At 43.6% G+C, this 13439-nt stretch overlaps 1 protein-coding gene across 3 annotated transcripts in view; it reads left to right on the top strand.

Annotated features, from left to right (window-relative positions):
* PRKCB (protein kinase C beta) overlaps positions 1–13146 on the top strand; it is a 350360-nt gene extending 337214 nt beyond the window's left edge. For 2 of the 3 annotated variants that reach the window (XM_090277733.1, XM_090277732.1), the window contains one exon: positions 12494–13146. In XM_090277733.1, the coding sequence (XP_090133859.1) occupies positions 12494–12646 (153 nt within the window). In that variant the 3' untranslated portion in view covers positions 12647–13146. Of the gene's footprint in view, positions 1–7216; positions 7384–12493 lie in introns of all 3 variants that reach the window. The other variant, XM_090277731.1, reaches the window with a different exon arrangement.
* Positions 13147–13439: the final 293 nt, after the last annotated feature.

Below are 13439 nucleotides of genomic sequence, written 5' to 3'. Positions count from 1 at the left end.
TAAAAACATAGGCAAATAAAAGGATAATTACTATTTGTGAGCTAGTTTACTTGAAGCCAGCATCCTGGGTTTCAGATGAATGGTGAAGAATAGATAAGAAAAATGATACTTTGTTGACATAAATGGTTAGAATATGTTTCATCTGGGTTTTTTAAAGCAGGCTAAATAATAAAAGTAATGAGTCTACATTGGTTCAAAGAATGAAAAACATCCATCCAGCCATCCAGGATATAGAACAAAATGTTAACATGGTGAAGATATTGGGCTGTTAGAATTACAAAAGGGTATGTTGTCTATTTTTCTTGGTGCTTTTGAACAACTTGTTTGTTTTGGCAATAAATGCAGAAGACTGATGGAAGCGTCTGGATCAGTAGTCAGATCTGGGGTCTAATCACAGTCAGGTATAATACTTAAGTTCTCTTCTAAACCCACTACTCCTCATATAGCACAGTCGTCCTAGGACTGCTGAGTGATTGAGATAAGCTTGTAAAGCAATTATGCAGTATATGGCTAATAATCAGCACGCAATGTACACTACTATTTATCTATTTGACAATTGAGTTCCTGCTGAGTGCCAAAGCCTGTACTAGGTCCCAGGAATGCAGTGGTGGGCAAAACAGATGGGGCTACAACTCTCATGGAGCGTATAGTCTAAATGGGACTACAGACAATAAACAGATAAGCAAATAAATAAACATGCAATTATAGATTTGTGTACTTGAACTTTTATTTCATGTGAAAGAAATCGACAGGATGCTCTGATGGAGAATAACAGTAGGGGAGACTGAGGGACCTACTGCACGTGGAGGGATTGGAACAGCCTCTCTGAGGAGGTGGCATTTAAACTGAGAGCTGGAGGCAAACAAAACGTTGCACGTTATTTTTAAAAGAAAAATTTAAAAAATAGATAAAACCTTATATCAAGCACAAAAAACCCCTGTCTTGCCACTTCCTCTAGACACAAGAGGTCAGATATCCCTGGTTGTAAGATATCTTCATTATATATAGCCAAGGGGGCTTTCATCTTTCTTTTCTTTGCGAAAGATCAGACCATGCTGAATGTTGTCTGACTCTGCTCAGCAGAAAAACATTGGCCCATAAATGACTTTTGAAAATGATCAAATGTGAGTGTGGCTCTGTGCTTTGTCAGCTGCTTCTCACTGGGTGAATTCTTCCTTCGTCGTCGTGCTGTGGAGAACTGTTTTAAAGCATACAGAGGACCCTGCACATTTGAAAAAGAGAAACTTTACTCAGGCTCCATGACATAGTCGTCTTTTCATGGAACCATTTAGTTTCAGTTCCTAGCTTGATGGAGGCAGGGCAGGAAGCTCTCCTGTGCCGTAGCCTCATGTTACCAAACCCGGGTGAGCAGCCAACAGCATGGGACTGGCTTTTATTCTCTTCCTCAGTGTCTCGACCTGTCCCTGCCCTCTTTTTACCTCCACTTCTTCCCTGGGCTCTTTCCTTCCCTCCTTCAAAGCAGCAGTGCCCTTCCTCCTGGTCCCATTCAGCTTAGATGTCACCTCCTCCAGCAAGTCTCCCAGGCCCTCCTTAGGTTCCTTCCTCTTGGCTTAACGGCAGCACTGTCACGTGGTACCATGCAGTGGCCTCCGTGTGCACCTGACTCTGCTGCTAGCCCATAAGCTCCATGATGACAAGGACTGGGACCCTCTTACACATCATTGCATTTCTGGTGTCCAGCACTGTGATAGCAGAAGATGCTTAGGACCTCAGTGTTAGCCTTCATCATCACCCCCTTGGCCCCAGAATACACACTGGAGCAGCCATTTGGGAGACCTTAGTGTTTTTAACTAAGACGAAATCCATTAAACAGCATCAGGCAGACCTTAACAATTTAACTAAATATCCTCATTATTTTAATTTTTATTTTCCCTCTTTCTTCCAGGCCAGTAGCACCTTCATTTAAAATAGCTTTTTTCCTGACTACAAACAAACAAACAAAACAAAACAGCTGATTGTTACTTAAATTTTAAAAACACAATCTAGCATAAAAGATAAAGGAGAAAATGAAACAATCTGGAAGTCTCCCAGTCTCTGTGAGCTTGTATATAATGTGTGCAGATATCAAATACACATTTGTGCATATAATTTATAGAATGGGAACAGACTGTATACACTGTTATTAATTATATGGAACAATGTCACTTAATATTCTTCCTCATCTTTTTTTAATATTTAAAAGTGTTTTGCATGAGAATACATTAAATAGATATATTATAGATTTAACCTTTCCCTCTTGGTTGATAGTTGATTTGAATTTTTTTTCTCTTCTAACAATTCTTTGATGAGCACTCTGTGTCTTGATGGGGGAAACCCAGGAGTATAGAGGAGAGGTTCATGAAAAGCCTCCTATAGGAGGTGACCTCGGCTGGAGACAGAGAAGATACATAGGAGATATCCAAGGGACGGAGAAGGGGTGGGAGGCAAGTGTTCCTGGCAGAGGAGACAGCCTGTGTAAAGAAAGGCTTGGAGGAGAGACAGCGTTCCTAGGAACTGGAGGGTGTGCTGGGGTGGGGAGAGCTGGGCTGGAGGTTGTGGGCCTGGAGGGGCTCGTTAGCAGATGACCAGGGCTAAGTCTTAAGCAGTCCTGCCAGCCACACTAAGCAGTGTGGGCTTTGGGCAAAGGGTAGCCATGGCCGATAAGAGCAGAGAAGTGATATCCAAGTTGGAGTCTCTGAAAGATCCCTGTGGCTGCTGTGTCTGAGCCAATTCCACATTTGACAGCTACACTCAGAGCTGTTATTGACACAATGAAACAAGAATTAGAAAGAAGAAAAGAAGGAAAAAATAGCTCACGTGTAACAGCTCACAGATAAATGTTTCAAACTGTCTAGGTTCTTAAATTCAGGGGCACCCACTGAAGGACCAGTCACAATCCTTACTTCCTTCTCCAGCCCTGGAGGAGGTGACACCTGATTTAAATAACCTGGTTGGCTTGGCCCCCATCCCTGTTCCAGGAGCCCCAGTGGTGTATTCCGATGACAAGGAGGCTTGGTTTTCTTTGAGTAGCTAAGTGCGGATGGCGTATCCTCCCAAGACAGCCAGAGAAGCAGATAGTCTGCACGGCATTTGTCATTAGATCCCTACACTTAGCTGCCCATTCGCCAAGGATGCAGCAGGCACAGAGCTGACCCAGGCTGTGCCCCCAGAGAGCTGACGTCTCTACTTAGGGAGCCCTCCTGAAGCTGACAGGCAGTGACAACGCCATTTGAGAAACATGGCAGTACTTAGGGAGGCCGTGATCTGCCAGCCCCATCAATTGTGTCTTAGCAGGGACATCACACTCCTCCTGTATGGTGCCCCCTTGCTCAACCCTTGTCCTTGCATTTCTTCCCTGCCACCTCAGTTAAGATCTGATTGTTCACTGAGGCAGTGAGGTGCGTCATGGAGAGGAGGCTGCCCAGCTCAAATAAACTCCTTTTCTGTTTCCCATTACAGCCTCTGTGGAAGCCCCAGCAAAGCAAAAGCCTTCTGCTATGTATAAGAAATGGATGGTTTTAAAAAAATGCCCCTGAAGACTCTGTATCTCAGCTAACATGCTTACTAGACTGGCTGGTTTGGGTCCCAACCCCCAGGCCAGAGAGAAACACCTGCAGGTCTCCTTTTAACTTGCCACCTCAGCCCTGCATCCCTGCCATGGGCATCTCCATCTCATCTGCTCACCCCCTTCTCCACCACTATTCCCATCCTCTCTCTCCTAGGGGTGATTGCAGCCATCTCCTGCCCACCCAGCGCCTCTGCAATCACTCTATCTCCCACTCCTCTGCAGTTCCCACACAGCAGCCAGGAAACTCCCACTCGATCTGTCACATCTCCACTGGCCACTCAACTTTACCATAAATGAAACTGATGCTCAGTCCCCCCCCCCCCACCCCCCAAATACGCTCTACCCTCCCGTGCCTCACTCACCATGTAGCTCAGGCCGGAAGTCTTGTGGTCACTGACCAGTCCTCTCTCGCATAACCCATACCTTACCCATCAGCAAACCTTGTGAACTTCAAATTCAAAGTCTGTCTACACACCCAGTGCACCTTCCCGTGCGCCCCAGTCACCTCCCCTGAGCCACCCTCGTCTCCTGCCTGCATTGTCACAGCGGCCTCCTGACCGGTCTCTGTTCCCACCATTGCCGCCGGCCCTTCGGCCTGTTCCGTGTGCAGCTCCCGAAATCCTGCTGAAACATGAGTCTGTGCGGACCGCACAGCATGCAGGGGGGACATCTGTGACAGTGCCAATGATATAAACAAACAAACAAACAAACAGATAACTTTCCTTTTATCTGAACACAAAGAAAGAATTCCCCAGTGGTGTGACAATCCTCCATCTCCGCGTTGCTGGCGAGGCCCACGGTCGGCTCCTGGCACCCCCTCTCAGCCCTCTGCCCCGGGTCGCTGCTCTGGCCACACTGGCCTCGTTGCTGTGTGGTGACTACACCATGTGCACAAGTCACTCCCGCAGAGCTTACTGCCTTGTCGGAATGGCATTCTCTTCACTCTTTATCTCTGACCTGGCTTTATTTTTCTTAATATCACTTACTTCTCTCCAGCATTAAAATATATTTTTACATTTACACTTAAATTTTTATTTATTGCCTATTTTCCGCAGTAGAAGGTAAGATCTATAGGGCATGGATTTTGTATAATTTATGATCAGCACACAGTAGATAATAAATATGTCTTGACTGAGAAAAGAAAGAAAGAAAGAATCTGGACAGTAGTCCTGACCACACCTCCTTGACACCAAGGTTCCATCGTTTTGTGGGCCTTTTCCCCCATTGGCCAGCAGACTATCTGTTAGACTCCAAGTCTTGACTGTATGGCTGGGGGCAGGGGTCACTTCTCATTTTCTGAGACCTGAAGCCAAGATATCAAAAAGCTGAAACAATTTAGTTTCGAATAACAAATATATTTCTCTAAGTCTGATGTAAGCCTTTTTGAAATGCAAGACTGTCCCCTCAGTATTTACAATTTAAACATCCTGAAAACCAGTGGATGGAGGCTTGACTTGGAGTGGTAAACACACAATACAAATGATGTGCTGTAGAATTGGGCACCTGAAACCTGTATAATTTTGTTAACCAGTGCCACCCCAATAAATTCAATAGAAAGGAAAAAGCATATAAACTAAAAAAAAAAAAAAAAAAAGAAAAGAAAAAGAAAAAAAATGCAAGACTGTTTCCTCAATATTTACAACTCAAAAATCCTGAAAGCACCCCATTGTAGGAAGCATATGCTGTCTGGAGAGATTTTTAGTGGATACAGAAAACAAGAACAAGTAATGCTTATGGCTAGGGTGCATTGAGCACTTGCTGAGGGCCAGGCACTGCACTAGTCATATGCATTGTCTCATGTTATCCTCATCACAACCCTCTGTGAGAGCAACGAGAACTGTTCTGGTTCATGAGAGACTTAAAAGAACATACCTAGAGTTGCACAGCTAGTGGGTGCTAATGTCCAAATTAGAACCCATGCCTGCTTGGGCTTCCTTCTTCCCAAACCCAGATGGAGCCAAAGGCTGAGGCTATCTGAGAGCTAAGTGCCCTGCACACACACCCAATACCTCTGCTCCCCATGACTGTAAGGCTTGAAAGAGGAGCTTATATTCCTTCAATTTCTCAACTTATCGTCCCTTTCCCAGTGAAGTGGGCACAGCCCAGCATTTCCTCATCTCTTTTGCACATTCCATATTATCTTAAAAAATTTGTTTTAATACCTCTTGAGGTCCAAAACCTGTACTTCTAACTCCTTCAGGTCATCTCCTAGAATCTCACTGTTCCCTCAAAGTCATCATGTCCAAACGGAAATAGTCATCTTTCTGAATTCTCCCACTTTCTTTGTCTCACTCAAACCAGAGACCTCATCATTTCCGTCCTTTACTTCTCCTCCCTCCCCTCCCAGGTCTGCCCCACCCCATTATTCAATAACTTACCAACCTGTCAATCATTCTTGTATGATGGAGCCAGATGCTTGGGCTCTGATGCTAGGCTGACCTGGCCCACAGTGCAGCTCTGCTACTCGTTAGTGGTGTGACCTTGAACAGATGATGTAATCTTCCTGGCCTCAGTTTCTTCATCTGTCCCATAGGATGATAATAAAACCTACTTCTTAGGGTCATTGGAAGGATTATATAAGATAATGCATGTGAAGAGAATTCTAGGGTCCCTGGAATATAGCAAATGCATAATAAATGTTAGCTGTTATAATTATACTTCTATTACTGTATTATTATTAGGTTGTGGTTACCTCCTGTAGATACTGTATTGGAAACATTTAGAAAGTAAACGGGCTTTGCTGCTGAAGAACAAAGAGCATCAAATTTGTGACTTATCCCTTCTAATTAGGTGGGAACTGCTATGTGCATGTGTGTCCACTCATGCATACATGCACACACGCATGTCTTATAACCCTGCCTCAGACCAGGACCTTTCCTAGAGCAGGACCACAGGATGGTGAGAAGTGGAAATGGTTTTCCCTCTGGAGCCTGACTGGCTTACCAAGCTCTGCTTTGTGTTTCATTCCATTCCCTTCCTTCCCGTTCGCAGAGAGAATGGCTGCTCACCTCCTGGCACCTTATAATTAAAGGCCAGTAACTTATCCAACTACCCAGGGTTCTGTGGGTGCCCAGGCATTGTAGGCACAAAACCCACGTCCAGGGGTCTTTCTCTGCTGACTAGAGTTTGTAAACTCCTGTATCTGCTAAGCTAGAAAATGTCAATTGTTCCTGACTGAGAGCCAGCAGACAGCATTTTGAGGGCCTGCTCCTAAATGTTGAGATCTCCAGGGTGATGTATAAGGACCATTACTTTGCATCTTTTGCCACGTGAAACATCTTAGATACCTTAATTCCAGAAAAGGAATTAAGAAAAGCTTGGCTGACTCCCTGAGGGGTGGGAGGCTAGGGAAGGAGACATGACATATGCCACCAACCCCGCCATCTCATGCTTGTGCCACGCAGCTCTGACTGCCCAGAGGACACCAGGGGCAGCTCACGAGCTACAGAAACTGAAGGTCGGGAACCCAAGGTCATGTACCAAAGGTCATGAGGATTTTGCATTTTATGTTGCTCTCATATCTGGTCATTGAAACAACCTCTCTGAGGGAGTGAAAAGGAAGGGATGGAGAAAACCACACCCAATTTTGTTTCGTTCTGTTGTGTTTTGTTTCCACCCACCACAAGTTCTTTTCTTCCCCTCTCATAGTGTGGGCGAAATGCTGAAAACTTCGACCGATTTTTCACCCGTCATCCACCAGTCCTAACACCTCCTGACCAGGAAGTCATCAGGAATATTGACCAGTCAGAATTCGAAGGATTTTCCTTTGTTAACTCTGAATTTTTAAAACCTGAAGTCAAGAGCTAAGTAGATGTGTAGATATCCGTCCTTCATTTCTGTCATTCAAGCTCAACGCCTACTGTGGTGACTTTTTTTTTCATTACAAAGTTGCATCCATGTTTATTTGCTGATGAACCTAGAGTGACCATGTTCCAGAACCCCAATGTCCTCAGGTAGTTTGGAGCATCTCTATGAGATAGGATTATGCAGATGTCATGCTGAAAATGCTGCTGCATAATTAACACATTATCCATTGTTAATTTTACAGTTAATTTCCTCTGGCATGTCAGCTAAGTAGAGCCAGTGAGGATGGAAAATGCCTGCTTTCTTTTCCTTTGTTTCTGCACTGCCATTTTTTATACATTTTTCAACTCCAACCATCCAATCTAGATTCTTCCTACCCAATGAGTGGATCATCAGATGCTAGCAGTGCTCTTCCACTTCCAGACCTGGAGCTTGGCTGCTATCCAAGCATATGGTTGCTTTGACTTAGAGGGAATTCCTCCATTCTGCCTGGTTTGGAGGCACCATACGCTTTGAAAAGAATGTGCTAAAGATAAAATTTTTTTTCTTGTTTTTTTAACTCAAAGTTAAGAAGGTTATCTAAGCCCTTTTAAAATTCCAAAACTGTGCTTTTAGACAGTTTTTATCTCAAAGCACCTCAGAAGGCCAAAAGGCAACCAGGTTGGGTGCTGCCTCAATGCTTTCATTTCTGATCCTGTGTGTCCCTGATCACCTTCATCCCCAAACTGCTTGGAAAGGGCACTTGACACCACTTCCTGAAAGAACATGGTCACTCTAGCAAGGTCCCAAAGGACCATAATTTTACATTACATCTCAAACATTATTTGCTTTGGGGTTTTATTTCTGTTGTTCAAATGCAAAAGAAAATATTCACTTTGTTCACATGCTCTGAAATATATGTCCAAATGTTACTAATCACAATGACCAACTGATTTATAAAGAAGACTGTTCTGGAGCCTAGAGGAGCCATGCCAGAGCGTTTGGGACTGGCCTCGGTTTATGTTGGCTTTGGAAAGCTAATTAAGTGCTCTGAGAAAGGCACCATTTTTCAAAACAGACAGTTTGTATTCTCTTTGATGTGGTTTTTGCAAGATGTTTGTGGAAATATTCATTTTCATCTGGATATGTGTTATGTGCCATTTTTCTTCTAGCATTGAAATACAATATCAAAAACAGAAGAAGAAATACTATTTCAGGCAAAATGGCTCTCTTTGAAAAATGTCAACCCAAATTACAAAGTGGGGCCTCCTGAGGCTTTGAGACAGACAGGGGCAAACTCAGAGCTTAATCTTAGGCCCAATGCTCAGCCAGTCAGAGAAGAGGAGGCTGTGGACCATTCAAGGACTCCTGGTGGCCTGTAATAGGATGAAGTGGGCTAACTAGGGGCCACCAATGATATCAGAGCCCACAGCCCACATTCGGGGGCCAGCTAGGAGCTTGGCCAGGGTTCTTGATTTTCTTATCAAAATCACTACTCCTCCCAGCTTGGACTAAATATTCTTTCTAGCATGCATCTTTATGAACTCCCAGAAGCCCAAGAAGAGCCCTTGGGTGGGATAAATCCCATTTCTATCTAAACGGATGAGGACAGCAAGTGGTTCCCCATCCTTGTCTCTAGCCTCCTGCTATTCTCAGGCCTAAAGAGAATTCTTATCACAAGTTGAGTGATTTCTAGAATCTCCAGGGCTTCTAAGAGACCAGTAAGGGAACTTTAAAAATTTGACAAGTGTCCTTGAAGTAAAATCTCTCATCTTTAAGAAAACCACAATTTGGATTTCCTGCTTTTCAACCCTTTCTGCCCTCTCGCTTCTTCCTGCTGCAGGCTTTAAGACCCTCCATGCTCTGCCTTTGTGGTAGCAATCTAGACCTCTGATAAAGCAAACTTGAATTCCCAGATGACAAGCTTAGGCAGTTAGAAAAGGGGATAAGTTGGGGCAGAACCCCCTCATTTAACTGCTGGGAAAACTGGCATCTGGAGAGAGGAAGTGACTTGCCCAAGGTCAGCAGCTGTGATGCAAACCTAGGTTTCCTGACACTTGCTGCAAGACTCTTTCTGCCTGTAATTGGCATCTCTGAGCTATGCCACCAACAGGCAAGTTAATTGAGGTCCTTCATTTGGCTGTTAGGTTATCAGGCCTTTCCTGGGATAGGCTCTCAAGAAGGTAAAAGCCATGAAAAAACATTGGATGGTTGACAAATGACCTGAGACAACTTTAGAGACCAATATAATTAGGTAGATAGATAGATAAATGATAGATTGGAAGAATATACTGTATATACGAGGTCTGTCTAGAAGGTATCCAGCCATATAATATGGAAAATAGAGACATTTGTTGAAGAAAATACAAGAAACATTGTGCATAGGACAATGACATCTCAGACCTCTTCAAAGTAGGCACCCTGGGACCTCACACAGTTCTCTCAATATCCATCGGCTGCCCCATTATATTTTCCTGAATCTCATCTATGACCTGAAATCTCTTTCCTTTCAAAGGTGATTTTAGTGTTGGGGAAAGCCAGAAGTCACAGGGCACCAAATCTGGGCTGTAGTGGGGGCTGAGCCACCTGGTTGATTTGATGTTTCACAAAAAGTCTCTGCCCAAGATGTGATGCATGAGCAGGTGCATTTTTGTGATGGAGCTGCCAGTCACCAGAAGTCCATAGCTGTGGCCTTCTGAATCATCTGAACAGTTTCCACAAAGGAGTGTTCAAGCTTAACACAAAATCTCCTGCAGATTTGTTGCTGTACTTGCTCAGTCATTTTGAATGTGATGGCCACACAGTACACACACTCACTCAGTGGCATCTGCTGCCCCCACTGACTAGTGTAGTAAAGGTGTCATTGTTCACACGTGTGCATTCCGGTCCACTCTCCTTGGCTGCCAGGTTACATTGATGTTGCCCAAACTGTTCTCATTAGATTAACAATGGCTAGACTTCTTTCCAGACAGGCCTTGTACACACTACTCTACATTTCCCAACTTGCTGCCATTATTTTCCAAAAGCTTGATAGTTTTCAGAAATAGAACTCAAGTCAAAGTCATTGTTCCCCTAACTCACCTCACTGAAGTTGGGCAGGGAAGCCTTCTAGTAAGGGGTCATTAATCAGAATTCCTGCAGTTTCCTTTGCTATCAACATTTCAAGTGCAGGGGAAATGGAAAAACAAAACTTTCAAAATCGATAGTCTCTGGGAAATACTTTGCAAATTTGTCCAGGAAGAAACATTTCAATTTGTTTTTGCCATTATGCATGTATTCTACCCTGCATTCATTGACACAGCCATCACTTATTGAGCACCGACTGTGCTAGGCCTATGCTGGGTACCAGGAACACAGTAGGGAGCCTTAAAGATGCAGTCTAGGAGGGCATTAAACAAGTCATTGAAAGCCTGGTGTGATTTAGAGATAACTAGTCTCTGGTTTAGTCAGGGAAGGCTTCTTGTAAGAAAGAAAAAGTCCTCCAAGGTGTTCAGGGCTCTGCTTTCTCTGTAGGCCACTGTTTGAGCTGAAGGAGAAGATGTAGCAGCATCCTGTTGACACAGATTTCTGGGATGGGTGGGAAGGGAGAGGTAAGATGGTAGCTGGGGTGGGTTTTATTCCAGAAAACCAAAGGCACTGTCTCCATGCCTAAACAGAACACAGAATCACCAAGACTTGAGCAGAGAGAGAGAACCTGCATGGAGAGAGGGGCCTGGTTTTACAGTTCAATTCTGAGTTCTGAGTCTCACTTTTTGGGGGATATCATTCAGATCTCTTTCTAACCCTCAGGGAGATACTTTCTTTCCAGCACACTGCCCCTGGCTTGACATGCCTGGTACTTCTAGATGAGACAGCCTGAGATTTTCCAAAAGAATTAAAATTACAGGAGAATAAAAAACTAAAAAAAGCCAGAAAACCTAAATATAGCCCATGTTAGCCATGGCTAATTATCTACCAGGATTCAAGACCACTTTTCATTTCTTAGACTTCTTATTAACCTGCTCCTCTTCTAAGAAAAAAATATGACCATTATCATAATGACCTCTTGGGGAAATTAATAGAAGGTCAGTGGAATTAATAACCCTCCTTGGATGAGTGCCAATGTTCTTATGTGGCTCCAGATACTATCAACTCAGAAAGGAATTGTCCCAACAGAGAGGCCCATTCTCTCTCAATTTCTAGGGTACAATTCTGGGGTATTTTCTATGAGAATCTTCCCACAGGATAGAGTCCACAATGGCAAGTCCTGTTTGGACCATGTGGTTGTTTGAAATGTGAGTCATCACCAGCACAACAAATGGGAAGAGCTTTTAAAACTGGGGCTGGTGGGAAAGGACCCTCTACTGGAAACCCAGAGGCAGAGAAGGGTGCAGGAAGTGTGCATGGGGTCAGTGTTACCAGGAGAGACCTGCAAGGAGGCCAGAATAACTAGGAGAACATATTTTTTTATTTGTTCTAAGGCTGCCCTTACAGACCTGGCTTTAAGTTTGGGGTTTTGTTCCCTATGGTTTGTTGACTAGATACATACTATAGACATCCCTGGAGAGACCCTGGGGCTGATGAAGACACACACCTAGTCTGTGGGTGGGTTTCTGAGCATCCTGTGAAAGCCTAGATTGTACCAGGGAATGTGGGGGAACTGTAGTCAGCTCCTTTCATTAAGCAGTGACCCTATACCCCCACATGCCACTCTGCTTTGTGGGGAGCTGAGTAGTTTACAGCTCTTCCCCTTCTTAAAGAAAGGGTCATCCGAGCCAGAGGGATCACTTTTGGGTGGTTTTCTCTGGGATGCTTTACTCAGCGACTAACTCTATGACATTACACATGGTAAGAAGTAGTTTCCAACTCATTTCATCTCAAAGCCAGAGAAAACAAAACACACACTCTACTTTATGGCAATCCTTGAAGAAATTCAATGTCTGATTTCCTTTCTTAGGAAACTTCCACCAACTTTTCTCTCCTGAAGCCAGTACAGGATATGAAATGACAGCTAGGGGTAACACCTGCAATGCGGCTGCTCCATCAGCATGGGGCAACTTCTGACTCTGCTCATGCAAGTTCGTCAGCTTCCCAATGACCGGTGTGTCTTGGTCCTGCTTCCTTTTTCTTATGCTATGTTAATGTTTGCTTTCCATTTGGCAGAGAGACAAGCGAGACACCTCCAACTTCGACAAAGAGTTCACCAGACAGCCTGTGGAACTCACACCTACTGACAAACTCTTCATCATGAACTTGGACCAGAATGAATTTGCTGGCTTCTCCTATACTAACCCAGAGTTTGTCATTAATGTGTAGGTAAATGCACGCTCTATTGTTGAGCCTGGAGGGAAAGACTTCAGGCCAAGTGTATGTATAGATTCTAGTCTTCCAGGATTCATGGTGCACATGCTGGCATTCCACATGTGGAGAGCTTGTCCGAGAGGGCTTTTCTTTGTATGTGTAGCTTGCTGGTTTGTTTTCTACATTTGAAAAATGTTTAGTTTAGAGTAAGCGCTTTATCGAAGTATAAAGGAACAATTTCCCGAACTTCCAGAAACTCACTGAATGAACAGACACTGTCAAAACTACTGTGTCTGATACCAAAATGCTTTAGTATTTGTAATTTTTAAAGTCATAAGCTGATGTTCCTGGTAAAAGTTTTTACAGTTATTCTACAATATCTTCTTTGAATGCTAAGCATGACTGGTATTTTTAAAAATTGTGAATAAGCTTTGCAGTTACTGTGAACTATTGTCTGCTGAAGGAAATTTTTTGTTTAAGAATTGACATGATTAAACTGAGTAAATATATGCAAACTCTTCTGTTAACATGTCTGCTTTTAATAGACTCTGCTACAGAGGTTACAAAACGGAGAGACACAGGCTGCTGCAGTCAGAACATGAGCTTGGTTTCACGTGCACAAAATTTTATTTAATTGAAATCATTGTCAACATTTTTTAAAATGGAATATTTTATTTAAATTTCTGGGCTCTTAGATTCATTTGAAAAAAATCAGTAGATAATTGACAGAATTGAATCATGGCTGTCTCCTTTTAAGGCAATGTGTGCTTGCCCTGGCTGGGTGGCTCTGTTGGTTGGAGCATATAAC

The sequence above is a fragment of the Furipterus horrens genome, unplaced genomic scaffold (assembly GCF_987537825.1).
Source record: "Furipterus horrens unplaced genomic scaffold, mFurHor1.1.pri manual_scaffold_5, whole genome shotgun sequence".
Classification (NCBI taxonomy): Eukaryota; Metazoa; Chordata; class Mammalia; order Chiroptera; family Furipteridae; genus Furipterus; species Furipterus horrens.
Note: the sequence above shows the minus strand (reverse complement) of the source record. Positions and strands in the feature narration are given on the sequence as shown.